General features: G+C 56.4%; 4 protein-coding genes across 8 annotated transcripts; 2 read left to right on the top strand and 2 right to left on the bottom strand.

The window, feature by feature from the left end:
* The first annotated feature begins 50 nt into the window (after positions 1 to 50).
* Positions 51 to 4,869, top strand: TOR2A (torsin family 2 member A). 2 transcript variants are annotated; one of them, XM_031450512.2, is made up of 5 exons: positions 946 to 1,149; positions 1,746 to 2,011; positions 2,774 to 2,949; positions 3,649 to 3,776; positions 4,085 to 4,869. In XM_031450512.2, exons 1-5 carry the CDS (start codon positions 999 to 1,001, stop codon positions 4,327 to 4,329), a joined length of 966 nt encoding a protein of 321 aa, XP_031306372.1. In that variant the 5' UTR covers positions 946 to 998; the 3' UTR covers positions 4,330 to 4,869. The 2 variants fall into 2 exon arrangements, with proteins under 2 accessions (XP_031306374.1, XP_031306372.1); XM_031450514.2 differs by lacking the exon at positions 3,649 to 3,776 and having other exon boundaries at positions 51 to 1,149.
* Positions 4,797 to 17,527, bottom strand: TTC16 (tetratricopeptide repeat domain 16). The gene is given in 15 exon segments (XM_031450521.2): positions 4,797 to 5,116; positions 5,118 to 5,728; positions 6,760 to 6,847; positions 8,216 to 8,387; positions 8,548 to 8,690; positions 9,190 to 9,355; positions 10,652 to 10,793; positions 11,156 to 11,400; positions 12,070 to 12,284; positions 14,066 to 14,195; positions 14,296 to 14,396; positions 15,511 to 15,651; positions 15,826 to 15,916; positions 16,243 to 16,415; positions 17,376 to 17,527. Coding segments are annotated over 10 exon segments (2,010 nt in total). The 5' UTR covers position 14,195; positions 14,296 to 14,396; positions 15,511 to 15,651; positions 15,826 to 15,916; positions 16,243 to 16,415; positions 17,376 to 17,527; the 3' UTR covers positions 4,797 to 5,017.
* Positions 17,528 to 17,708: 181 nt separating this feature from the next.
* PTRH1 (peptidyl-tRNA hydrolase 1 homolog) lies at positions 17,709 to 19,563 on the top strand. Of its 4 annotated transcripts, none has more exons than XM_010984312.3 (5): positions 17,709 to 17,834; positions 18,206 to 18,425; positions 18,689 to 18,788; positions 18,937 to 18,982; positions 19,083 to 19,563. In XM_010984312.3, the coding sequence occupies exons 1-5, from the start codon at positions 17,739 to 17,741 to the stop codon at positions 19,263 to 19,265; spliced, it is 645 nt and encodes a 214-aa protein (XP_010982614.1). In that variant the 5' UTR covers positions 17,709 to 17,738; the 3' UTR covers positions 19,266 to 19,563. The 4 variants fall into 4 exon arrangements, with proteins under 4 accessions (XP_010982614.1, XP_031306379.1, XP_064346610.1 ...); XM_031450519.2 differs by having other exon boundaries at positions 19,176 to 19,401; XM_064490540.1 differs by lacking the exon at positions 18,689 to 18,788.
* On the bottom strand, positions 19,462 to 25,930 carry CFAP157 (cilia and flagella associated protein 157). The gene is made up of 9 exons (XM_064490541.1): positions 25,348 to 25,930; positions 23,165 to 23,436; positions 22,330 to 22,483; positions 21,603 to 21,870; positions 21,094 to 21,224; positions 20,717 to 20,867; positions 20,185 to 20,348; positions 19,834 to 20,020; positions 19,462 to 19,533 (listed from the first exon to the last, which is right to left on the bottom strand). Exons 1-9 carry the CDS (start codon positions 25,512 to 25,514, stop codon positions 19,462 to 19,464), a joined length of 1,566 nt encoding a protein of 521 aa, XP_064346611.1. The 5' UTR covers positions 25,515 to 25,930.
* Positions 25,931 to 27,128: the final 1,198 nt, after the last annotated feature.

The following is a 27,128-nucleotide window of genomic DNA, read 5'->3' as shown; positions in this document are numbered from 1 at the left end:
TACTGCAGATTGAACCCAGGACCTCATGCATGCTAGGCATGCACTCTACCACTAAGCTATACCCTCCCTCTCCCAGCAGTTCTCTTGATATCACGGGTGGGGGAGGTGGGCAATGTGGATCAGCATGATTCCAGACCAGAATGGGGCCTGGGGAGCCTGTTCACTGAATTTGAAATGTCTGGGGCTCTTTGCCTTATGAATCCTTTGACCAAGAAAGGCTGGATAACACAGTGCCTCAGATCTGGGACAGCAGCCAGACTTGGGTTCAGTTCTATTGTTCACTAGCTGGGTGGCCTTGGATAAGGGGCTTAACCTCTTGGGTCCCAGTTTCCTTCTCAGTAAAATGGGGACAATAATGGAACCGATCCCTTAGGGCTAATGTTACAGCATTTAGCATATAGTAGCTGCTAGTTAAGGGACAGCCATGTTTCATGATGGATTGTCAATGATCATTTATTGATTACTTTGTGAGCCAAAACACTTCATGTGCCTGTACCTCACTGAAATATCACCATTCCTCTGTATGACAGGTACTGTTATCATATTATAAGAAACATAAGGCACCTAACACCATCTGCACATAGTAGGTGCTCACCAAAAGCTATAGCGCTCTTTTATCATGCAAAAGGGAAAAAAAGATCATGGAAAGGGCGCTTTACAAGGTATGAGGTGCTACAGAAGTTTTTGTTACAATTATTACGTCACCCTTTGTGGTCATAATCCTTTATTATTCTGTAGAGCTACTGTGATGGTCCCTTAGTTACCGTGGCCATGGAAACGCAGCCTGCAGTTTTTGGTTGGATGGTTCGCGGGCTCCCCCTGGAGGCCATCTTCCGTTCCTGCAGTGGGACGACGGGGGCGGGCCTTTGAGAGGGGCGAGAGGGGAGCCGGGAGTTGTAGGCCACTGGCTGTGGTTGCCGTGGAGTGATGCACGCCGGGAGTTGTAGTTCTGGGGAGAGGCGGTGGGCGGCCCCGGACCCAGCTCCGGCCTCGCCCGGATGGCTGCCGCGACGTGCGCCTGCCGGCCCTGGGGCTCGCTCCTCGGGCTGCTCGGGCTGGTTTCGGCCGCGGCCGCCGTCTGGGACCTGACATCGCTGCGCTGCAACTTCGGCTCCTTCTGCGAATGTGACTTCCGGCCCGATTTCCAGGGTGAGGAGCTGCGGGAGCCCAGACCTGAGGGGCCGGAGGACCAGGGAGCCCTCGGACCTCAGGGTTGCGCTGGGGCAGGACCTGGAGGATAGAACCGAGGGGCGGGGCTCCCAGGCTTCGGGACAGCCAGGGGCGGAAGTGGGGCCCGGTGTTGAGGGACCCTGAGAGCCTGGGGCACAGGACTTGGGACGAGGGTTTGAGGATGCCTGTTTGGGATCCAGGCAGAGCCCTGCTAGGATGGAGAGAGGCCTTTGACAGCAGGGCTTTGCCTTGAAGCTTAGGCCTTCACACTGGACTGGCCGTCAAGGGAAAAGCCTGCCTTGCGGATGGGCAGAGGTCTGGGACAGACCCTCTTGACAATTCGCAGCCATTTACGGCTGAGCGCAATCCAGAGGGCCACCTGGTGGGGGTGCTGCCGAGCTGAGTCAGGCCTGAGGGTGGCTCCTGCGATCGGAGACTTCAAGGGCCACATAGGCAGCTTGTAAAAACATCCCAGAACACAAGGATCCTAGACCAGCTTCCGGACATGACTCTCCTCCTGAACCTTTTCTGCGGTTATGTCCTCAGCTCTGACATTGTCCTTCTTGTGGTCCTAGGACTTGAGTGTGACCTGGCCCAGCACCTGGCTGGCCAGCACTTGGCCAGAGCACTGGTGGTGAAGGCACTGAAGGCCTTTGTGCAGGACCCTGCTCCCACCAAGCCGCTGGTCCTCTCCCTGCATGGCTGGACAGGCACGGGCAAATCCTTTGTCAGCTCCCTGCTGGCGCACTACCTCTTCCGGGGTGGCCTCCGCAGCCCCCATGTGCACCACTTTTCCCCACTCATCCACTTCCCCCACCCCAGCCACATGGAGCGCTACAAGGTAGGCTGGTTGCATCCTGGACCACCATCCACCTGCAGTGTGGGGTGCCAGACCCTAGGGAGGGAGGGAGGGAGTCCTGAGCCTAGGGAGGGGAATCACTTACTTGCTCTAGGCCACACAGCCACTTGGAGCCTCAGCCCTTTGGACCCATCCTGAACAGAGCTTGAGATGATCTATTCTACCTGGCAGGGAGTTCTTGCTTTAATTCCTGGGGGGGCAGTAATGGTACCCACCTGCCAGTGTTGTTGTGAGGGGCATGGAATTATATAATTGCGGGTATTATTATTTATGGAGCACTTACCTATGCCAGACAGTCTGCATAATCTCTCTGTAAAGCACTTAGCCCCAATTTGAGGCTCAGAGCAAGCAGTCAGGAAATGTCAGCTCTTACTACTACTGTTGTAGTTAATTGCAAAGTACCTTCCAGGCTGATATGTTTCAGCTGTCAACACTGTTGGGAAGATTCAGGGAGCAGGAAGGAGGCTTCTCTTTTTCTAGAAAGTGGTAGGTGTCAGGGAAGGAGCCCTGAACAGGCAGGTGCAGGGCCTGGGTCTGAGTCCTGTTCTCCTGCAGACTTGTGTGAGCTTGGACAAGTCTCCTCCCCGTTCTGGGCCACAGTTTCACCATGAGTCCCATTAAGGGACTAGTGCTCTCTGGGAGACCCCGTCTTCCTGGGAAGGAGATTTGTTCTTGTCTTGGGAAGACGTCTGGGGTTGGGGGATTATCTCCAGACCCCCTCATACTCCTACATCTCCCTCACAGAAGGATCTCAAGAGCTGGGTCCAGGGGAACCTCACTGCCTGCAGCCGCTCGCTCTTCCTCTTTGATGAGATGGACAAGCTGGCCCCAGGCTTGATAGAGGTCCTGCGACCTTTCCTGGGCTCCTCCTGGGTTGTGTATGGAACCAACTATCGCAAAGCCATCTTCATCTTCATCAGGTAGGGCCGGCTTTGCTGTGGGCATGGCGCGGGGGCCCGTGTCAGAGGGCTCAGCTACCCAGGCTTGGCCTGTGGTCCCACAGAATACTGTTCCCCCTGGGACCACTGGGGCGTTCCCAGAGTCCCCCACACTCTAGCTGGTGACACTGTCACTTGAGGTAGGTGACTTCCCTTTGATATTCTCAAAGCCAGTTCTGGGCTCAGTCTTCTAGATCCTCGTTTCTTTGTGAAACCCCTGCTGGGTTCAGAGTTTTTCCCTCTTGTGGCCAAGAGAACACAGGCCTGGGAAAAACAGGACTAGAGTTCAAGTCCCGCCTCTAAGAGTTCCAGCTGTTTTTCCTCGGACAAACCACTTCACATCTCTGGGTTCCTACCTCCCCCTCTGAACAGCAGGGCCAATCCTAATGCCCCAGTGTCCTCCTAGAGGCTGGGTGAGGGAAAGTCAGTTAAGGGACGTAGAAGTGTTCTATAATCAGTGAAGTGCATGGCACCTTTAGGTAGATTTCTAGGGGTCATGGTTATGGATACAAGCTCCAGAGAAGGGAAGTGGTTCCTGTGGTGTTTTCAGTGAATTTGGCTCCTGCTGGTACTGGGTCGGGTCCCCAGGCTTAGGTCATGTGAGATGGCACGTGGGAAGCAAGGGCCAAATCCTGCCCTTCCTGTCTGAGTCTCAGCCTATGTCCCCCACCCTGGTTTTAGCAACACTGGTGGTGAGCAGATCAACCAGGTGGTGTTGGAGGCGTGGCGCAGCCGCCGGGACCGCGAGGAGATCCGGCTGCAGGAGCTGGAGCCGGTCATCTCCCAGGCAGTGCTGGACAACCCGCACCGTGAGTTCAGCCGAGGACCCCAGCCCGGGGTGGCTTCCAGACTGGGGCCTCACACTCAGATCATGCCCAGGGATAGCCTGGGCAACCCAGGGTGGGCCAGGTTTCCCCGGGTCTGGTACTCTGCCCAGTGACCCAGTACTTCCCAGCTCAGGCTTTGGCGCTCAGGGTAGTCAGACAGACTCCCTGAGCCCAGCACCTGGAAGGTGGCTGAGAGGATTAAGACCAGTGCCCGCACTTCCTTCCGCTGGGGATGAGGACCCAGCTCGTCCAGGTGAAGCACAGCCTCTTCCCATCCCTCCTTCCTGCAGATGGCTTCTGGCACTCGGGAATCATGGAAGAGCATCTCCTGGACACCTTGGTGCCCTTCCTACCGCTCCAGCGGCACCATGTGCGGCACTGTGTTCTCAACGAGCTGGCCCAGCTGGGCCTGGAGCCAAGGGATGAGGTTGTCCAGGCTGTGCTGGACAGCACCACCTTCTTCCCTGAGGAGGAGCAGCTCTTTTCCTCCAATGGCTGCAAGACTGTGGCTTCCCGAATTGCCTTCTTCCTCTGACTCTCCAGGTGGCTTCCTTACCCTTCTCTACCTGACCAGGCCATGCAGGAAAGCCCTGAGGCCTCTGCCAGTGGGTCCCTGTCCTGAGCCTCCTGGAGAGTGGGACCCAGAGCACAATGTGAAGATGAGGAGGGGTGTTGCCCAGGCCATGAGACGGAAGGCCCAGGCAGGCCCCAGCCACTTAGCAGAGAGCATTTTGGCTTTTGCTTCCTTCCTCAGGGAAACCACTGGTCACCGCAGAACTTCAGTGAGCCTTGAGCTCACCCTCCAGCCTGAGCCTTCTTAAAATGTGAATTATAACTCAGGGATGGTGGCTGGTGCCTGCTCCCTCGTTCGGTCAGTTACTCTCAGCCCTTGTTCTGGCACCACACCCCACCCTTCCATCCCACACCCTGTGGCCCAGTACTGTAAAGCCAGGCTGAGGCTTCTGTCTCCAGGAATAGAGGGACTCAAGCTGCCACTTGGGCTTGCCTTTTCAAATTTTTTATTTTGTAAAAGAAGAGAACGAATACAATAAATTCAGCCATGGGACCAGAGGAACTTTGGCTGAGTTCTCATTGCTCTGGAAGGAGGCTGCTTTGCTGAGTGCCAGTGTGTTGCGGGGGTCAGACTCTCTCCAATCCCTGGCAAGAAGAGAGGGGGCTGAGTGTTCCCTTCGGAGAGCAGGGTGACTGCTAGGGCTGGGGTTCTATTTCAGGCCCTGGGTATCGCTGAGACTTGGGCTCAGTCCCCCGGTGACCTTGGTCTTGCTGGAGCCTGGGCTCACGCTCTGGGCTCCAGCTCTGGGAAGCCTTGGACTTGCTGGGCCTCTGGCTCTGGCCCTGGCCTTGGGTGACCTCAGTGTTGCAGGGGCTCCAACTTGGGTCATCAAAAGTCTTGGTCTTGCTGGCACTTTGGATCAGTCCCCAGCTCTGGTCCTGTGTGGCATCAGCCTTTCTGAATCCCCAGCTCCAGCCACAGGCACCCTTGGCCTTTCTGAACCTCTGCTTTGAGCCCTGGGTGGCTTTAGTCTTGTTGAACTTTTGCCTGGGGCCCTGGGAAGCCTTGATCCCGCTGGGCCTCCAGTTCTGGGTGGCATCAGTCTTGCTGGGACTCTGGCTTTGGACTTGGGTGGCTTCAGTCTTGCTGGGCCTCTGGCTCTCAGCCTGGGCAGCCTCAGTCCTGCTGGGCCTCCGGCTCTGGGTGGCCTCGGTCCCGCCGGGCCTCCGGCTCTGGCCCTGGGCATATTTGGATTTTCTAGGGCTGTGGCTCAGGCTTAGGTCTTCCCTGTTGTACCCCAAGTCTGAGGACTGTGTCCTTAGCAGTGAGGAGTCGGAGAATGTCACAGCAGTGGTCGAGGTGCTCCTGTATTCCTGGCCGGTAGTGGACATCTCCATTTCTGAGATGGATGTGGTCCTGCCTGGGAAGGATGTGCCGAGAGCGCCTGTCAGGCTGCCTTCCCCAGACAGCTCCGGGAAAGGCAGGCTTCCAAGCCTCACCCTTGCCCATATCCCGGAGGCCTTGCAAGGCCAAGGGGAAGTCCTGCCAGATCACGCCCACCCAGCCCTCCCGGCACCCTGGGCCCTGCAGGTGGGTCAGGGCTGTGAGATAAGGGGGAGATACCGAGGGTCCCGCTTGCCCAGGCCTGGCCTCTACTCTGCTGGCCGCCCCTTGCCCTCTGCGTTCCAGCCGCCACCGACAGCCTGCAGGGCCCTGCCCCCCTGCCTGCAGCGGTTGCTCCTGCTCCACCCCTCCCATGCGCGGCTAACCCCTTTTCCCCCGGGTCTTGAATGCCCTCCCTGACCCCCTAAAGGGGGCTAAATGCACCCACAGCCCCCTAGACTTCCCTCCACAGTACATCTCCACCGTCCTGCTTCTGTGTTTCCTTGTGTGCCTTCTTCCCTTCAGGACCAAGAGCTCCTCCCTGGGGCATGGACTGTGCCATTCATGCTGTAACCAGCGTCCAGCACAGGCCCAGCCCCGGGACGCTTGACGCATTTGCTGGATGGCAGGAAGGGGGCTGGCGGCTGCCGCTTCCATCCCTCCCCCCGACCACCCACAGCTGCTGTGAGGACTCTGAGCAGCATTCCTGGGTGTTTCACTTTTGCCCCATCCACGCTGGTGCCTGGCAGAATTGGGGGTAAAAGCTCCCTGGTTGTGCACAAGGTTGGTGGGCTTATTTCAGGGAGAGGTCAAGGGGGCAGAGAGAAAAGGGGCAGGACTGAGGGGGGAGCAGGCAGCAACTCTGCCCCGCAGTGAGAGCTGGCCTCCCAGGCAGTGCAATGGGCATCGCCAAGGGCTCCCTATGCCCTCTGCACAGCTGGGATGAGTACCCCCGTCTCGTAGTCACACAGCTGTAAGCAGTGGAGCCCAAATCCGCAGGAGTCTCTGACCCCTGACCGTTGCCTGCCCTGCTGCTTTGGCTCACTTAGATCTTACAGGGGGACTTACAGCCCCAGACGGAGCCCGAAGAGGTCTGGTCAACATAGCTGTCGGTCAGGGACCTCTCCTTGCTGGGGGCCAGCTCCAGCTTCTCCTCCTAGGGCAAGAGACAGGCTGGGCGGTCACAGGCTGCAAGAGGTCCTGGGCCAGTAGCCGCAGCTCTGGACTCCCTGAGGGTGGCAGGTTAGGGCTGGATGGGGACATGGAGAGGTTGGACAGGAAGGGGTGGCCAAGCTAGTCAGGTGTGTTGCTGTGAGGAAAGCAGCATCAAGGGGCTGCTGGGGTCTCTGTTTCCCCATTTGCAAAATGCAGAATAGTTCCAGTGTTGGGCAGGCGTCTGTAAACAGGGCTACACCCTGGGGAATAGCTTGGGAGAAACAGGAGCTTCTCTGTCCTCATGTGCTTCATCCCCTGCACATCTGGGAGGGAACTTGCACCTGCCCAGGGCACTGAGCTAAGCTGCAGAGAAGCAGGGACTCCACAGCCAGGCTCTTGGCTGCTGGCCATACCTACAGGTGAGGGGAATGTGTGGGAGGGAGATGGGGGGCCGGCAGAGCTGCAGGGCAGACACACCACCTCCCTGAGGGAGGGAGCCCACTGTGACTCAGCTGGTTACACAGACTCAAGTTCTGTACTTCTGTATTCCAATGTGAGCTAGGAAAACATAGAGCTCACTTTTTCCATTTCTAGCAAAAGATGCTGGTACCCCATTTATTTTAATGGCATAAAGTCTCCTTTGAACACAAATATACTTGCTGTCTGTCAGCGGTCAAGTGGATAAATAAATTGTGGGGTATTCACAGGATGGAACTGTCCACAGTAATGAGAAGGAGCAGGCGGCTTGCATGCATCTCACAAACTTGGCTGCTTAATGAAAGAAGCCAGAGGCAGAGGGCATGCCATGTTTGTCCTCCGTTGGAAAGAACAGGACCGCTTATCTATGGTGTTAGGAATCAGAGCAGCCTCGTGGGGTGCACTGAGCTGAGGGAGGGGCCTAGAAGGGGGCCCGAGGGGCTTCTGGGGAGCTGGGGATGTGTTCTTTCTTGATCTGGAGAACTTGGTTTGTGAAAATTCATCCAACAGTTCACTTATGATTTGTGTACTTTTCTATATTTATGTTCCATTCAATAAAAAGTTTTTAGAAATGAATTTAAGAGTGAAGAAAATTCCGCACAAGTGGCCAGTGCACACAGCAGAATTCATGAAGGTGAGGGTGGACAAAGGGTGGGAAGGCCTTTCTCTGTGAGGGGCCCACATCCTCACATGCTCTCCTTCAGGTGTACCCCTGATGGGTACCATCCCTGTCTCACAGCAAGATGTCCCCAGCCCAAGTCACACAGCTGAGTGGTGGCAGAGCTGGGCCCAGAAGCCAGTCTCTAGCCAGCCTGCCTCCCTCAGCCCTGGCTTAGGGTCCACTCGACCCCAGACCTTAAGGACACCCAGCCCTGGTGTGCGGCCCACTCACCTCTTTCTCCTCAGGGGCCTCAGCCTCTAACTCTGGGCGTTCTGGCTTTGCCTGCAGGGACTGGCGAGTGGCCTCCCGCTCTTTGGAGGTCTCGAACAAGGGCTGTTCCAGCTTCCACGAGAGCCACAGGGCCTGGGCCTTCTGGTGCTCTAGTTCCTGCTCCTTGAGCTGCCTGCCAACCAAGACCCCAGAGTGCTGGGTAGGCCTCCCTGACTCACTCCACCATCCCCAGGACTGGCCAGTGGCCTAAGAAGGCATTCGGGGCCAGAGGTGCCTTGAGCCTCAGCTGTTCCCCCTCCCCTGGCCTGGGGGGGCCTGCTGGAGAAACTTACCGCATGATATCTTGAGGGGTGCTGGCCTGCAGGCTGCTCTCCACCGCCCGATCCAGCAGCAACCTGGCCAGGTGGGCCACCTGGCTGCCAAGCACCTCCTCCACTGACATGCCAGGGAAGAGACTGGCCATCAGCGGGAGCACCTGCCAGGAAAGAGGGTGACCGGAGTCAGGTGTGGGCCAGGACGGGGGCAGAGGTGTGGAGCCGCCCTGTCCTCGCAGAGTCCCTTCTCTGCGCTGAAGGAGGAAGGGTTTACAGATTGTCACTTTTAAAGGGCAGGGCCCTTTTGCCCAGAACTATCAGATTCTCTGAGGGAGGGCTGGTGGTGAGTCTGCCCAGGGGTTCTGGAGCCAGCCAGATGACAGTCTGAGCTGCATGCTGTATGACCTGGGCCAAGGGTACTGACTTCTCTGAGCCTTACCCTCTTTGCTCTGTGATAACAATGCTACCTGCTGAAGAGGGTTAAACAGGTAGATGCAAGCTGAAGTGGTTAGAACCGTGCCTGGCACATGGAAAAGGCTCCGGCATCAGCAGCTCTTACTACTGCTAGGAAAGCAGATTTCTTTTGGGGACAGGAAGTATCTTTAGGCAGCTAGGGGTATTGACTCTGAAGTCCACTCTCCTGGCCCGGCAGGAACATACCTTTGGTAGCTTGGGGTCAAGGAGCAGGACAGTGGCAACATCCTGGCGGGCCCCAAAAATGTTCTGCAAGAGCTGCCGGCTCCTGGCACGGTACAGGTAGTACTGGGCCTTCTGGGGATTGTGCTGGATGGCGACTGAGAAGTGGCTCTCTGCCTTCTGGAACTGCCTGCAGGACAGGGTGGGCCACAGGCTGCTCTGAGCTGGGCCACCTTGAGGGGATGGAGGTTTCTGGACCTCACTGGGGAGTTTGGGCAAAACCAGGCTGGTCTCTGCTCCCTGCCACCATCCCCATCTTGATGGACCAAACACTTAAATGCTAGTGTAAAACTCCAATGTAAGTGGACATTTTTATAATCTTGGAGTAGCGAAGGCCTTTCTGAGAATGTCATAAACCCAGGAGGTAAAAATGAAAAAAATTATTTGACTGTGGTTAATTTGTGGTATTAAGTAGCAAAAACACCACAAAGGAAAGCAGTAAAGAGGGAAGATATATTTTGCCACACAGAGCAGATGATAAGCTAATTTTCCTAGCCTACAAAGAACTCATCACCAAAAAGATTATTTTAATGAGCAATTTAATAGCAAAATGAGCAAAATATTTGGGCAGGCCATAATGGCTTTACGAAGGATGCTGTACTGCAATGGCAATTTAAATATGCAAAATCAATCCACAGCAAAAGCATTTTTTGTGCTCACTAGATTAGCAAAGTTGAAAAACAGTCTTAATACTCTATGCTAGGGAGGCTTGGGGAAACCAAGACTCTCCTTTATGGGGGGAAGTTTATATTAGTTCATTGTTTTTAAAGAACAATTGGGTATTACCTTTTAAAATATTAAAATTCCACACTCTTTAACCCAACAATTCAACTTCTAGCAATCTAATTACGGCATTATTAGTATGAATGCATGAAAACATATGTCCTGAGTGCTCATTACCGCATTATTTATAATAAAAAACTGAAAACAGCCCAAATGTTCATCAGTAGACTGTTGTCTAAAGACATTAATTGTGGGACTGCCACAGAATGGAATACTTTCAAACAATAAAAGAGAATGAGGTAGTTCTATAATGCCGTGGGAAGTAAAAAAGCAGGTAAAAGATCAGCTTAGCATGATCTCACTTTTGTAAAATGATAGCAGCTGTTAATATATGCCTAGAAATCAATCTGGAGGAATCTTCGCTAAACGTATAGGGGTAGGAGAGGCTTTGGGAGGTAGATACTTGAAGGATCTTTCATGTTCTGAGTTATCTGTTACTGAAAGCGAAGTTACCATAACAATAGAGAAAAAGTGAGGTGAAGGATTTTTAGTGAAAACTTGGTAAATAACATCGATATTTGAGAGACTTATGTGGGAGAGCAGCGACATCTTGACCCCGGGATCTCAGCAGGAGGCTACATCCCAAACGCTCCCAGGCCCTGGCCCAGCCCCGCCCCCGGCCCCGCCCACAGACCGCGCGCACCTGCTTCTCTGCTCGCAGAAGCCCAACTTCTCCTGCAGCAGGCCCATTCGCAGGTTGGCGCCCTCGTCCCTCGGGCTCAACGCCAGCGCCTGCTGGTAGTCCGCCTCAGCAAAGGTCAGGTTGCCCAGCTGGAAGAAGCAATCTGGAGACCGGGGACCAGGGGCAGGAGCTGGGTGGGCCCCCAATCCCAGGGCCCAGGAGCCCCAGCCCAGCCTGCTCCACCCCCAGGGGGCGGGGCCCGCAATTGGCGGCTGATAACACCTGTGGGCTGTTGCAGAGGTTTCCGTGCCTCTGGGCACTTTTCCCAGCTGAATGATCCCGTGCACTTTGAAGGCCTGCAGCCAGATTATCTAAGGCAACATTTCTCAAAGTATCTGTGGGACACCGAGACTCTTAAGTGTTCCCTCTTTCCCGCCTTCTCTCCCTCCCTCAGGGCCCTCAAGGGAGGAGCCCAGGCCATAGGCAGATGAGGGGCTCACGCCGAGGCAGCCCGACCCAGCTCACCGCCGCGGTTGATATAGAGGCCTTTCTCCTTCTGCTCGTCCTTGAGCGCCTTGTTGAGCAGCAGCACGCTCTCCTGGTAGGCGCCCTGCATGTAGCAGTGCACCGCGAAGTCGTTGTAGGCCAGCAGCAGTTGGCGCTGCGCCTGCTGCACCAACTCCTTCTGGGACTCGGTCATCATGTCCAGTGCTCTCAGGAAGTCCTCCACGGCAGCATCAAACTCCCGGAGCCGTCGGTACATGATGCCCCTGTGGGGGAGGGACATGAGGGCCAAAGTGCCCCCACCCACTAGGGGTGGCTGTGCAAGTGGCTGTGGCTCCAGGCCCTCTGACTTGTGGAGGTAGGGGTGGGGGTGGGGGGCACTTCATGCACTAGTTTGGCCTGTGGGGCTCCTGGATTGCCAGTCAGAGAACCTGCTAGCCACTGGTAATTTTACTTTTCTTAAAAATAGCTTCCTTCTTTGTTTTTGGGAGCCATGTGTGTGCCAGCCTTTATGCTAAGGACTTTTTGTACACAGGACAGATGTTTCACCTCCAGTGTTTATGAAAGAACCCAGGCTTAATGAAGTTAGATGGCCCAGAATGAGGTGGTGAGTCCTTTTTTGGGGGAAAGGGCCTAGATTCAAACCCAAGCCCCGTCCACTGAGCTGGGCTGAGCCTTCCAGTGTAAACTGCTCAGCAGGCCTGGGGGTCCAGGATTCCTGGGTTAACAGGCTGCTGCCTGTCCTTCTTCCAGGGGCAGTAGCAGAGACCACCTCCCACGATCCCTTGACCCCAGTGAGGAATAGGGAAAGATTATTAGAGGCTAGGTGGGGAGACTGAGGCCTGGGAACAGTCAAGGGCTCTCCTGAGATCACACAGAACCTCTGAGGCAGGGCAGGGCCTGGGACCCAAGACAAACATCTCCCCACCAAGTACCGGAAGACAAAGAGGCTGGGGTCTAGAGGGTTGTTCTCGATGGCACAGTTGATGCACTGCAGTGCGTGTTGCAGCTTGCCCTGCACGGCCAGGATCCCAGCATCTTGGCGAGCCTGCTGGGCCTGGCCCACCATCACCTTGAGCAGCACCTTGGCCTGTGGGTGCTTGGGGTCCAACAGCAAGGCACTGTGTAGGTCTTGATAGCAGAGGTTGGGCTGCAGGGGGCCAGGGAGGGCATCAGGGGTGCAGGCCAAGCTGAACCCTGTCCTGCCCAGTGTGGGGAGGCAGGCCCCTGCTGAGGCCCTTCTCTGGGCAGGCCAGCAACATGTCACCCATCTTCAGTGGTCCCACATTGCTGTTCTGCCTCTTCTGTCTCTTGAAGGAGGAAGGGGGCATTGTGGGAAAATCCCGTCCAAGGCCCCATTTGTACTGGCCCTTTCCAGATGTAACCTCAGGTGAGCCAGATCAGAATGTAGAATGAGGTTATTAATGCCTCCTCCTTGGAGGACTTCTTTGAGGCTCATTCAAGGTCAGGGGAGGATTTGGTACCCTGACCGTGACTGTCATGTCCTCCCTATCCTCCGTACACCCTCCTCCATTCCCCTGACCTTTAAGCCAAAAACAACTCTAACCAAGAGCAGATGCAGGCTTGGGCATGAGCAGAAAATATCCCCAGGCAAATGCCTTCCACTGGGTGGGGATGTCAGTCAGTCAGTCAACAAACAGTTTTAGCAAGCACCCCATGTCCTGGAGGGTAATTGGTTGGAGGGTGAGTGAGGCAGTGTGGACAACAGGTATGAGTAGAAGTTGGGAGGGGGAACATCACAGAGGCTGGGGCAAGGCTTTGGAATAGGTGGACTTGGTTCAAGGGCAGCACCACTGAGAACTGGCTGTGTGACCTTGGGCAAGTTTCCTAGGCCTCTGGACCTCATTTGTGAAAAGAGTACAATGGCTTGTACCTACCTCCAAGGGTTACTGCCAACCTTAGAGATAAACATGAGTAAAGCATTTAGAACGTGACTTTGCATCACAGGAAGCAGCTAAAATCCCAACAGTCAACAATAATCATCCATAATTACTAGTCACCTCCCTTCGAAGGAGACCTCCCGCTGACTCATCTGTGGGCCACAGAAGCCCAGCTCCCAGCATAGGGAGGGTCATGGTTCCAGCACTTTCAGGGCACCCCACCTGGTGAGCTGAGGTGAGCCCCATCCAATCAGCCCACCTCGTTCCTCCCGGTCCTGAGTCCCCTCCCAGCCCCTAGCACCCAGGCTAAGCTGGAACACTAGGCATTGTTCTGGGTGCCTCCCTTACCCTTGTGCTCACCCACCAGTCTTTGGTCCTGCTTTCAAAGGTCTGTGGGGCTTGCCCCCTCCTCACCACCCTTGTGGACACTCCCCAGCCCCCTTCTCTCCAGATGGATGGCACCCAGGTTACTGGTCTCCATACTTGCCCCCCTCCCCAGCCCATATCTCCCCTGGCAGCCTGAAGGATCTTTCCTAAATCCATCGTCCTAGGGAGCACCCTTTGGAGCTCCTGCTGTCCCCAGGAAGCAGTCAGGGTCCTCCTGGGTTCATAAGACCCCACCTTATTCCTGCAGTCCCTTCTCCCTTGTGACCCAGTCTTCTATCTAATGGATGCCTGGGGGCCCCTGATGGTGCTTCATGCAATTGCAAAATCATTCTTTGTGTAATTATCTGTTTAGGGCTGGCTCCCTTGGGCTGGGAAGTGTGGGCAGGGATGGCAGAGGTCTCTCACCTCATGGTTTCTGGGGCCGGCGCAGGCCTGGCACAGAGCCAGGGCTGAGTGACAGTGGAACAACTACCCGACTGGGCATGAGTGGTCAGCGCGGTCGGGGCCTCTGCCCAGGGAGGACAGTGCCCCCACCACACTTGGGGATGTGGCTTCAGGGCTGGCTGACAGCCTAGCCATCTCCTGTAATCTCAGCACCCAGACAGGCAGGGGACCACCCTTGGCCCCGCCCTCCCCGCTCTACCTTCTGGAAGAAGTTGTAGAGCCTGGCCCGGAGGATGTAGACATCGGGATTGGTTGTGCCATACTTTACCTCCTTGGTGACGAAGGAGAGGCATTCATGATGCCGTCTGAGAGCCAGGAGACAGGCCATGCTGAGGGCAGAGGGCGGAGGTGCTCTGTCTGCCGGGTGGGAGGGGCAGGAAGGGGCTGCTTGGGAGAACAAAGGCCAGGAGGATGGGCCAGGGTGCTTACCATCGATAACGGAAGCAGGACTTCTCAGGCTGGAGCTCAGAGGCTTGCGAGAAGACATTCAGGGCATCCAGAAAGGCACATTGCTCAAACAGGCACTGGCCCTGGGGACACAGAGACCAGTGACTTCTGCTTACGACCTGGGCCCTGCAGCACCCACGAGATGGAGGGTGGTAACATTGTGGGGGGGGGGGTGAGGGAAAGGGGCAGAGATAAGAGACAGGGACAGAGCCCTCTAGATATGGGAGAGATTTTAAGAGACAGAGACATAGAGATGGAGAGAGATACAGAGCTGGGGAGACAGCAAGAGGCAGAAATATATAGTTGGGGAGAGAGACAGCAATACTGACATAGGAACAGAGAAAAAGAGAGAAAATCTGGGAGGCAGACAAGAACAGCAGATCTAACAGTAACAGTCTCCAGCCTCGACCATGGCTCTGGGTGCCAAGCCTCGTGTTAAATAACTGAACTTGTTATCTTACTGGGTCTAGCTAACATACCGAGGTTAGATGAAGAACTGAGGCTCAGAGAGGTGAAGTAACCTTTCCAGGGTCACACAGGAAGCAGCACGACTGGACTCAGGACCCCAACAGACAGATTAAGTGTGTGGTCTGGTTTTAAGAAAGTTTATTTTCCATAATTGAATAATTATTGACATTAAAAACAAAGACATCCAATTTGTCAAAATGGGAAAAAAAGTCAGGACTTTGCTGGTATCTTATGGTTTAATATCATCTTTATTTTGCATTGCAAATGCGGGGCATCATTACCTTTTTAGTGCTTAGAGCCTCCAGACTCTAGGCCTGTGCTGCCCAGTACAATAGCCACCAGCTTCCTGTGGCTATACATATTCAAAGTGATTAATATTACATACAATTTTAAAATGAGTTCCTCAGTCACACTCACCACATTTCAAGGGCTCAACAGTTTTCTTGTGGCCAGTGGCTACCAGACTGGACAGTGATGGGTGACCATCATCATTACTGCAGAAAGCTCTATTGAACAAAACTGAACCCAGCCCTCGCAGTAAACCAAGTTGGGATGTGGAAGAGGTCATGGGAGGGGCAGCAGATGGGGATATAGACACAGAGACAAGGAGGTCCCCAGGGAGTCAGAGCTGGTCCCAGGAGCAAGGAAAGCCCCCCATAGCTGGGGGAGGAGCCAGCAGGCAGGGGTGAGAGGTGGGTGTCTTGTGTGGGCCTGGGGCAGCCCCAGCACCTTCAGATAAAGCACAAAGGTGAGCCGCTCCAGGTAGTTGGTGTTGTCTGCCTGGGAGTAGGCCCTTCGCAGGTTCTGGGCAGCCGAGGAGAAGTCACAGAGATGGATGTAGGCCTCGGCTCTTAAGGCATAGAATTCTACCTGAGGGAAAGGGGACCCAGGCTGCATTCCCCTCCCCACAGTCAGCCCTGAGGCTTGATGCTCAGCTACCAGCAGGGACTTGGTGGCCCTGAGGGGAGGGGACTGACAGGTAGGACAGTGAGGGGGAAGTGTGTATCAGCAAGTGCCCATGCCTACCCAGGCCCTCTCCCTCACCAGCTGGGAGTCCAGGTGGAGGGCACGGGAGAAGAACAGCACGGCCACCTCCCAGTCTTCTTGCTCCAAGCACTGATGGCCTTGATGGTAGCTGCGGGCAGGGGCACAGGCAGAACGGCTGGCCTTGACTCGGGACCAACCCAGGGCATACAGCTGGGGCTTCGGGAGTGGGTTGGGGTGGGGTGGATCTTGGGTAGAGAGACAAGAGGGGTAGACAGAGACCCAGGGACAGGAGGGCATTCTTGGAGCTCCTTCAGGACAGCAGCCTTTTATCTGTTGAGGTGGAAGAGCCCTGTTATACAGCTGAGCTCACTGAAGCCCAGGGAGGGGGAGTAACTGGCCCATGGCTGCACACTGTGTCAGTCAGTGGTTGTGCAGGGTAGGAAACTGGGACCCCAGAATGAGGTAGTCACTCACTACTCCTTGACTTTGAGGTGCACTGTTAACCCCGTGGACTTTGACTTTATATCATCAAAGTTCTGGAACACCTGGCTGGTCCCAAAGATGCGCTGTAGGGTCCCCTTTAGGACTGGGATCACCCATGGCTTTGGGATGTGCTGTGAGGGAGCCTGGTCAAGCCACAGAACATCCTGGAACCAAGTGACAGCAAGCTGGAGCAGACCTCAGAGACAACCCCCACTCCCCTCACACACAGGTATTTCACAGAATGGGGAGGCAGGAGGCACAGTCTGGGGTCTGGTGGTACTCCCAGCCCCATTCCCCTTAAACTCTCTCCAGTCCTTCCTCTTGCTCTTATGGACAAGGTCTCACAGTCACACCGCCCTCTGCTCTCCTCCTGGTTGCCCTCAGCTCCTACCTCCAACTACTGACATCCAAAACTGTCTGCAGCCCAGGCCCTGCCCTAAGCCACAGGCCCTAGGGGACCAGCAGCTTCTTGCACATCCTGTGGGACCCTCACACCCACCAGGCCAAACTGAGCATCTCACCTGACTTCTGTCCCAGGCTTTCCCACAGCAGTGAGTCTACCTTCTCCATCAACCACCCAAGCCAAAGACCTGTGTCCCCTCAGTCCTTAAGTCCTGTCTACCCCACTTCCTAAAGATTTCTTAAATCCCTCCTCTTCTCTCCTTTCATCTGGGCCAATCCCATCTCTGCCTGTATGCCAGCTCCGGCCACCCCTCCGACCTCCCCACCAGTCACATGTTCTAAACCCTCTGTTCCTTGCACAGCGGCCAGGGACTTTGTTGAATTGCACAACTGACTTTGCCTCTTCCATACTTAAAACCTTTCTTGCTAACCCAGACGTGGTCTCTTCTCTCTCGACCCTCTGCCTTCGCTTTAGCTTTCTCACGCACCTCTCTAGAGTCTGTCATGAGGCCGCTTCCAGGAGGACCTCGGGGGCCTGGGCCGGCTCCCTCACGGCCCTCGCTTGCCTCCTGGCCCTGACGGCTGACGTTGCTAGGCACCATCTCCGGGACGCCCACAGGCTCCGCCCCCTAGCCACGCCCTCGGATTCCAAGGAATCCAATCTCAAACGCAGCGGGAAGGAGGTTAGTAAATTTTAAGTAGCTGGGGAGGTCGAGGTCTACCTCGGGGAAAGAACTTGCCGGGTTTCTGCAGCGAAGCAGGGCCACAGCTGGGGCCAGAACCAGGTTCCCTCCTCCCCATCCAGAGGCCAAGCAAAGGCTCCCCGAGCCCCACAACAAATCCCGCAGAACACGTTGACGTCGCGCAGCGGAATGTGCGGAGACGCCCAGACACCGCCGCCACCCCGACACCGCCGCCACCCCGCCACCGCCGCCACCCCGCCACTTCCGCCCCTCAGAAGCATGGCGGTCGCGTGGCCCGCCCGGGATTGGGCGCTGGCAGCCGCCCCTGGACAGGTGGCGGCCGCAATTGGTTGAGGGCTGGCTGACGTCAGGGGGCGGGGTCCGGCCGTGAATCGGGGCAGCATGGGGCAGCCGGGCCTCTCGCGCACGGGACTGTGGCTGAGTAGGGCCATGAGCCGATGCATTTTGGAACCCCGGCCCCCGGGGAAGCGGTGGCTGGTGAGTGGAATTGGGGACGGCGTAGGGGCTTCCGGGTACTAGCTCCAGTTTTGCCATTGTTTCCTTGGCAAAGTCCCCCCAGTTTCTTGTCTCAGTTTTCTTATCTAGAAGTGGTCTAGTGCTTCAGTGGGCTTCCAAACATCCAGGAACTCCGTTCCTACACTGGGGGGCCCTACCCTTCCACCTTGCGGGGCCCCAGTTTCCATTCGGCCTTCTGGAGTCTACGGGATTTCCTGGCCCGCCGTTGGAGCCCCTAACACACTCCGGCCCAGCTTTCCGTTTACTTTCCTCTGCTTTGGGCCCCGGAGGCCGCTGTGAGATAGAGGATGGGTAGAGTTATCGGGCTTCAGTTTCCCCGGTGCCTCCCGCAGGTGGTCGGGCTGGGGAACCCTGGAATGCCCGGCACGCGGCACAGCGTGGGCATGGCGGTGCTGGGGCAGCTGGCGCGGCGGCTGGGTGTGGCGGAGAGTTGGGCGCGCGACCGGCGCTGTGCCGCCGACCTCGCCCTGGCCTCACTCGGTGATGCCCAGCTGGTCCTCCTCCGGCCACGGCGGCTCATGAACGTCAACGGGCGCAGCGTGGCCCGGGCCGGTGAGTTGAGGGCACCAGGGGTGGGCTGCCTGGAGAGTGCAGGGGCCAGAGAGGGGATTCTGGGGAGCGGCAGTTGGGTTTACCTGGAGCTCCAGGTGCCTGTTGAGCTCCAGTTTCTGTCTGGCCTTGGGTGATTGTGAGAGCCTGTTTCTTTATGTATGAAGTGGGGTTAATTGGGGCCCTTCCTCATGAGAACCTTGAATAGGGACAACCCCCCTGGGCAGATCAGCAGTAACCAGGGCTACCCTTTTCCCTATGCCAAGCGGAGCTGTTCGGGCTGACTGCTGAGGAAGTCTACCTGGTACATGATGAGCTGGACAAGCCGCTGGGGAAACTGGCTCTGAAGTTGGGAGGAAGCGCCAGGTGAGGCCCTGAGCTGGGCAGGGTGGGATAGGGAAGCTGGCCTCCCAGTTGGAGTAGGGTAGGGGTGCCGACCCCAGTCTCAGCATGGGATGGGGAGAAGGTCACTGACCCAAGGAAGCACTGACTACTCCTCTTGTATCCCTCGAAGGGGCCACAATGGAGTCCGTTCCTGTATTAGCTGTCTCAACTCCAATGTGAGTCTGCCCCTCTGTCCCGCACTGAGTTGAGTGGGCCGGTACAGGGCCACCAGCATTCCTCACCAAAGCTCCCTGGGCCCCTCTGGCTCCCCAACAGGCAATGCCACGGCTGCGGGTGGGCATCGGGCGCCCGACACACCTGGATGAAGTGCAGGCCCATGTGCTGGGCCGCTTCTCCCCCGCCGAGCAGGAGCTGCTGCCTCCATTGCTGGAGCGCGCCGCCGACCTGCTCCTGGACCACATCCGTGAGAGGAGCCAGGGGCCTTCGTTGGGCCCCTGATACCAGTGGACCCAGCTGCCTGCCTGCCTGTTGTGCCCACATGCCCACCCACATCCACAGACGTGCCACGCTGGCCTGTGGTATCTGTTTTTATGTAACTCTTCTCTGGGCTGCCCCCAGGCCACCTGTGGACTGAAGGGAGCAACTATAGCGGGAACGGTCCATTTCTAGGAGAGGAGGTTGGTCTCTCTGTGTCCTACTTAGAAAGTAGGGAAACTTCAGGAAGACTAAACTTTTTGAACCTTTTTGGAGAACCAGAGGTGTGAATCTGTAAAAATAAAGGTACCCACTTGGAAGCTGAAGCCTCCTCAGGGTGTTCCCACCTCCCCCCTGCCTCTGGAGGAGGGGCCCACAGGTCCAGCAATCCCCTATCCCAGGGGATGTGTGGGCATGTCTTATCCCACTGAGGCCTTGGCACACCTTTCTTCAGCCCATTTTATGGATGGGAAAATGGAGGCTTAGAGAGGTCCAGCCACATCCCCAGGGCCACACAGCCACAGCATGGTATAGCCATGATCTGCACCCAGGGTTGCCATCTTGGTGTCCCTGGGGCCCCTGGCACCCTCACCTCAAGGCTGCCATGTGCCTGTAAGTTTCCCACACGGGTGGTGTGTGAGAGCAGCCTGAGGTCCTCAGGGTTGGGTGGGATGCGGATCCGTCGAGGCACCAGGCCCAGGTCCCCAAGCTGGTAGGGTGTGATGCTGGACAGCTGCTGCAGCAGAGACCCAGTCTTGAGTGGCTGGGTCCTGGACCGTCTGCGGGGAGAGGGTGGTGTCATCACCTCCATTTCACAGGTGAAGGAGCTGAGATTCAGAGAGGCTCTGGGGAGCCAGATTTCCAGCCCAGGCTCAGCTGAGGACAGCCCTTGGACAAGTCCCACAGCTGCTTCCTCTGAAGTCACACAGGGTCACTCACTCACCTCTCCTTGTGCGGGCCACAGGGCTGGCTCTCCTGGGAACACACAGCCATCTGGGGGCTCAGGACCGTGGCTGAGCTGAGCATCACCAGCAGCTGCTGCAGCATCTCCTTGCGCTGCAGCTGGAACACTACATCAAAGTCACCATCCTCCTTGTCTGGCCGCATCTGCCGGTAGGGGTGGGCCCATGGGGCCAGGTCCTTAAGTCAGGCCCCAGCACCCACCTCTGGGAGACCCTAACCCCAGGGCCTGTTTTCTCAAAGTGTTTGCTGGCTATGGTGGGATACCCATTCTCCTAATGAGAAGACTGAGACCCGAGGCCTTCCAGGGCCTCAGAGGACTCCATCCAGCTCCTTTGAGACTTCGAAGGGACCCCTGAAGTGCAGAATCAGAAAAAGACAGACTTGCCAGGAGTCTCTCAGGGGAAGATGGGGCCTCGGGCCTGGCCGTCTCTGAGTGGCCCAGTTACCTCTGAGCAGTTTCTGTCCTTGGCTCACCCCCGCCCGCCCTCCGCTTGCACCCCCTTCCAGTTCACCTGCATAACGTCCCGGAGGAAGGAGGTGGCCTGGGCCAGGGCCTTCTCCAGGCTTGCCCGAACCTTCTGCTCTTCTGCCAGCTGCTGCTGTAGCCGCCACACCTCGGCCTGCTGCTGCTCCAGCTGTAGGTTCAGCTGGTCTCTCTGGCTCCTGGGCCCGGGACCGGGACAAGTCAGCCACCTCCCTGTTCTAGGGCGATGGGCCCTGCCTTTTCTCTCCAGCCCACAGGGGCCCTCACCAGCCCCAGACCTCAGCCTGTTTGACAGACGAAGCCTCAAGGCCCCTCCAGAGAGGGGAAGTCGCTGGCCCATGTCGTGCGGCCATAAAGGGATGGGTTCCCACCTGCTCCCGCCGCTCGCCCTTCCGCAGGCCGCACCTCAGTGCCTGGTTGTCCTTCTGCAGCTGCAGGAGGCCCTGCTCCTGTTGGCTCAGCAGAAGGCGGAGCCGCTCGGCCTCCACCGTGCCCTGCTGCTGCTCGCGGCACTTCTCCGTCAGCATGAGGATGATCTGCAGTGTGGCAGGTGGCCGTGGCCTGGGCTTGCCATCGACCCTCAGCCAGCCCCGCTCCCCTAGCTCCGGACTCAGTGAGGGCTTGCCCCGCTGGACAGAGAGGCCAGCCAAGGCCCTGGGAACCCAGCGTCTCTCTAGCAGCAGCTGGGTCCCCAGAGTTGGGTCCCACTTCAACCAGTTATGGGGGCTTTAGACCAAATATAAACAAGAGATGTGGCCAGAGCCTCCCAGGGAGGGCCCCATCCCCTTGCTGCTGCCTCCCTCGTGATTCTGATCCACCCCTGCTGGACTGTATTTGCCTCAAGGGCAAGGCTCCTAGGGTTCCCTCCTGCCTTCGGTGCCAAACACCCCGTGATGAGTGCCTAGAGGGCACACCTTCTGGTGGCCTTTGCTGTGCCTGGCCATGACCTTCTGGGAGTTCTCGAGCAGCTCCAGCTGTTTGCACAAGTTGTTCTGGGTGCCTCTGAGCCGCTCATTCTCCTGTAGCAGCTGCATGCCTTGCCGCGATACCTTGGTCAGCTGCAGGGTCACCGCGTTGTTCTCCATGATGGCCCGCTTCGTCGTGTCCCACATCTGGTTCTTGGCCACCTTGTGGAACTCGGAAGCCACCAAGTTCACGCGCTGGATGATTTCCTTCCTCAGTCTAATCCGGGTGGGTAGGAGTGGGGGGGGGTGGGGGGGGCGCAGGCCTCAGGCACCCCCTGCCTATGTGGGGGTCTCCAGAGCACTGAGGGCCCTATTATGCTCTATCCCCCAAGGGCCGGGGGCACAGTCAGGAGGTTTTTACTGTAGATCCTTTGTACCTTTGGAATTTTGGACAATATCAATGTATTGTTGCCTATTAAATAAATATAATTTAAGCCACAAAAAGTGGCAAAGGAAGTCCAGGGATTCTCTAATGCCGGCTTGAGAACTGGAGCTGGGAGCTTCTTTTATCCCACCTCCCATAAGTCAGCCAGGATTGTGAGGAGCAGCAGGTTGGGGCGTCAGTGAGCTAGTGCAGTCCCCCTAGTTAGATGCTGAGGCTGTTGAAGGCCCAAGGACGGGGCTGTGCTTGGCCCCAGTGAGTGGGGCTCCCACGCCTGACACCCGACCTGCGTACCTGTCCTTGTCCAGCACCGACTTCTTCTCCAGGTTGTGCACGTAGTCCTTGTATTCACTCTCCTGCTTCTGTAGCTGGTCCTCCAGCAATGTGAACTTCTCTGTGAGCTCCTCTTTCTGCAGCCGGAACTCCTCTAGGGCTGCCAGCTTCCCGCCTGCCCCACCGCAGGGCAGAGGCCTGGTGAGGGGCTGCCATGGGAGGGCAGGGTCCCGGGGGTGGGGGCAGCAGGGGCCTTGAGCCATGCCCCCCCTACACCTGCCGATCCAGTAGGGCCAGACCCCTGTCCACACACCTGTTGTGCATGGTCCTGCCCACCTTTATGAATTAGTCTGAAATGCCCTTCCTCTCCTCCACTTGTCTTACAAAGCCTAGTTCAGGCTCCACCTCCTCCAAGAAGCCTCCCTCTGACACCCCACCTCATGAAAGTGACAGTGACAACAGCCACTGTATCTGAATACCTTCTCTGGGCCAGGCACTCAGTGCTGTCATTGAAACTCAAAACCACCTTTGCCAGCTGGGTGATGTTGGGCAAGACACCCCACCTTCTTGAAGTGCTTCCTCACCTCCAAAGTGGCAGGTGGTGGTAGTATTGCCTGCCTCGCAGGATTGCGGGGAGTTACTACAGAAGGTATGTATAGGAAACAGCATGTAGCTGTTACTCAAGGTAGGTGTATTATCCCATTTCTCAGGTGAGAAAACTGAGGGTCAGGGAGAAGCGCTTGCCCGAGGTCACAAAGATAGTGGGAGAGCTAGGGTTTGAGCCCAAAGAGCCAGAGTTTGGGAGTCCCCGTGCCCATGGTGTGTGCCCCCAGGCTCGCCTGCCAGTGCCCCTCACCAAGGATGATGTTCTCAGTGGTGAGCTGGTCCTTGGTCTCCTGGAACTCATGACGCACCTGGGCTAGCTGTGCCTCGAAGGCGTCCTTCTCCATCTCCTTGGCCAGCTGCAGACTTTGGAGCTGCTCGTTGAGGTCAGCGATCTCATCCACCCGCTGATTGAGCGTGCGCTTGAGGAAGGCCACGATCTCCTTCTTGTTATTGGCCAACTGCTCAGACTCCTGGCGGAACAGCTTCTCCTGCACAGCCAGCTCATCCCACTTCCGCTGGTACCTGAGGCAGGTACAGGGCAGAGGTCCAGGGGGCTGGGCAAGCCAGGCCTCCATGCAGCTGGGCTGCTCGCTGGACCCTCCCATAGCATTTGAGGCTTCAGCCTCATCTCCCACTTTGCCGCCAGGTCAATGCTCTCGACTACAGCCAATGCCTGTGCTCAGGGCTTTACATTCATTATATCTCAAGAATGTAAGCTCCCTGAGGGCGGAGCCTCTGTCTGTTACATTCATAGCTGTGTCCCTGACACCTAGGATGGTGCCTGGTACATAGCAGGTACTCAATATTTGTTCCTGTAAGGAAGTAAGTACTGTGATTATTATACCCATTTTACAGATGAAGAAACTGAGGCACAGAAGCATGAAGCATCTCTGAGTTAGTAAATGGCAAAACCAGAACTGGAACCCAAGTCAGTGTGACCCCAAAGTTGAGGCTCTAACCACAAGGCTTACCACCAGCTCTGCGCCCTCCTTAATGTTTCCGTACTTTGCAATCCCAAGCCTTTGCCCCTGTAATCTCCTTACCCTCGTCCTCTGAGTGAACCCCTGTGTGGCCTTCTCAGTGGTGCCTTCTTGGCCCTGAGCAGCATGTGTGACCCTCTCTTTGGTGCCCTCTTGTAGGTTGGCCCTGTCCATTGGGCAGTCAAACCTGATGTCACGTCCATCTTCTCCACCTGGCAGACCCCTGACCTCCTCCCTCTCTGTATTTTCAGGGCCTGATGGGGAGCTTGTCAAATAGTAGGTGCCAAAGGTGCCAAAATGCACTGTCTCCCAAACGCATTTTTCCCAAATACATTCCATCTGGTGTCTCAGCTTGAGGGAAGCTTGTCACTTTTTAAGAGTATCACATAACCAATTTTCTGCTTTCCAGTAGAGTAACTGATAGAAGTTACTTGGGAATGTGTTTTACTTCTCGATTGACTCAAGCAACAAACATCCTTTGACAGGGCTTCTGCATACAGGGCAGAAAAGGGTGCAAAGCTGAATGACCTGATCTGTGGGTCAAGGGGGCAGCTTGGTGTAGGAAAGTCAAGGGGCCAGGACTCCCATCCTGGTGCCCGTTCCTGGGTGTGACTTCCTCTCCCTGAGCCTCAGTCTCCCTGCCTGTACCATGGGGGTGACATCAGGACCTCTCTCCTGGGGCTATTTTAAGGACACAGTGAGCACCAACATGGGACCCACCTCATGCACTTGAAAATTCCAACATTAGCTGTATCTGCGACATCATCTGGGGAAAACCTGCCCTCTTGTCACCAAAGGGGTGTGCTTTTTAAGGGTCTCCCTGAGACTAGGCTGGTGCATCATAACTCGGAGGAAACTAGTTTTAAGAAAAATCGGCAGGTGAATGTGTCTCAGAAGAGATACACACACCACCACCCACATCACACAGCTGTGGGAAGACAGCATTCCTCATTTACATTTGGGGAAACAGGCCCAGTGTGGACAAGTAGATTGGCCAGCTGGGTAAGCTGGTGGGGCCCACAGCTCAGGGGCTCACAGCTGTGGGGTGGGGGGGATGGTGGAAGGAAGGACATTTGGGCACCTGCCTGCCAGGGGGCCAGCCATTTCTAATTCATCCCACTGATTGGACTCTGCCTTTTAATAAAATGCAGGTGTGAGGCAGGGGGAAGTGGTGGTTGCCTGGGGTGGGCTCGCTAGTTAGCACTGGGACCTGGGAACTCTGGGAGCTGAGATGGGGTGGGGAAATTCATTTTTTCTTGAAATTGTGAAACCTCCCAATGTTACCTATGAGGGAACTGAGGCTGGGGTGGGGTCTGGATATCCTATGTGAGGACCGCACTCCCCCCCCCCCACCCCGCCACCACCTGCCCCGCTGAGTCTGAGGCTGCAGACCAGCCAGCACTGAGCTGGGCTTCTGACCCAGCAGGACCAGCCCACCTGCCCGCCCACCCACCGGGCCAGCCTGTCCTCCAGGTCACGGATCTGGATGTGGTAGAATTCCCGGATCTCCTCGCTTGAAGACTTTTCCATGGGCTTAGCTAGGCTGAGATCCTTCTTGCCACCTTTCTTCTTGACTTCGGGCTCCTTGGCCCCCTTGCCTGCCTTCTTTTTGGGAGCCATGGCTGGTGGCAACCACTGCTCAGGGCCCCTTTAATGAGGCCAGGTGGTTGCTAAGGAAGTTGGTCCCTTACATAGCAACAAGCTGAGGATGTGTAGCAGGACTTAAAGGGACCCTGCCCTCTTCCTGGCAAGGCTGGGCTTTGGAGACCGGCCTCCCCCTCCAAGGCTGACAGGGGGACACAAGGGTGTCCCAGGCCATGGTGTCTCGGAGATCAGGACACCAGGCTCATGGGGCATTCTTCTGGGCTCTGGGGAGACTCTTTCATTCCTCAAATGGCAAAAAGTAACATAAGAATATTAGAGTGGGTCAGACCCCTAGAAATCACCACTCTGCCCCTTTGTGCTGATCAGAGATGGAGAACTTCTCCAGAGCTCCCCAGGACCAGAAGGAGCCAGTCACCTGGACCCCAGGCCAAGGAGCCCCTCCCTGGAAGCCTCTGAGCCTGGCTTGCTAATTCTTTGGTGATGCAGCTACATAACAGAATCATTCTCTTGGTTCTCCCAAAGCAGGGTAGAAAGGCAAGAAATGGATATTTTATATCGGAGGCTCCCATGAGGGGGTCCCAAGACATCCCTGTTCACAGGTTCAATTTTCCACAAAGCTCCATCTGCCCCATGCTGACCCCAGCAAACAGAACTCGTTCTGTAGCTTTGGCCTTGGGTGGCAGCATCCTGGGGCAGGAGGGCAGGAGGTGGCTGGCTGGCAGAAGCCCTAGCTAGCATCCATGTGCCCCAACCAGGCTCTGGCTCCATTGTACCGCTTCTCCTGGTCCTCACCTCCAGCTGTGCCCGTATGTCTGCTGGGTCCACCCAGTGCTTGTGAGCCCAGGCACTTTCTGAGACATTGGCCAGGTCCTCTTCAACCCTGTTGTCCCAGGTCTCAGCACTTAAGAGATGGCTGCTGTTCCTTCCTAAAAGTCTGATGGCTGGACAAGGGGCAGCTCACTGTTACTTCAGCACCTGGGGCTGATTTAAAATGGGCTCGAGTTTGGGCACTGTTTCTTACATCCACTGTAGGAGACATCTTACATCTTGGGTCAGTGGCCTGACCTCACTGGGCTGTAAACTAGGGACACCATGCTGTGGACTGAGTATGATCTTGTATAAAGTATACGGTGCAGGTGTCTGGCCCAGAGATGCAGTGGGCGCTTAATAAGGCTCTGTGTGTTGAGCAGCCAGTGGGATTTCTAACATCCTAATACCTCCAGCCTATGGTGTTTGTCTTTCCCAGAGTATCTGTTCCCTGCAGGCTGGGGCTCCCACACTTACAAGCTTCAGCCTTGGCAAAACTCACAACAGTGCAGTTGAGTCTGTCTGCCCAGGAATGCAGACAGGGGGACACTGAAGCCCCAGAGAGAGACTGACCTGGCCCAGTGCCCAAGCCAGCGGTGGGGGGCGGTCCTTCCCCTCTAGCCCAGTGCAATGTCCCCCTACTCCAGCTGGAAGCTGCCCCTCCCCAACTTGAGCAGGGAGGTGGGGGGGCCCCATGGGAGCCTGGCCTACTCAAAGCTTCTCCACGGTGCGCTGCACCTCCCTGCCCTCCTTCCTCATGCCTCCCAGGTTTCTACCTTCTTTTACCTGAGGCCCATCTCAGGAGGTAGCGCTGAATTCCCA

This window comes from Camelus dromedarius, chromosome 10 (genome assembly GCF_036321535.1).
Source record: "Camelus dromedarius isolate mCamDro1 chromosome 10, mCamDro1.pat, whole genome shotgun sequence".
NCBI lineage: Eukaryota > Metazoa > Chordata > Mammalia > Artiodactyla > Camelidae > Camelus > Camelus dromedarius.
Note: the sequence above shows the minus strand (reverse complement) of the source record. Positions and strands in the feature narration are given on the sequence as shown.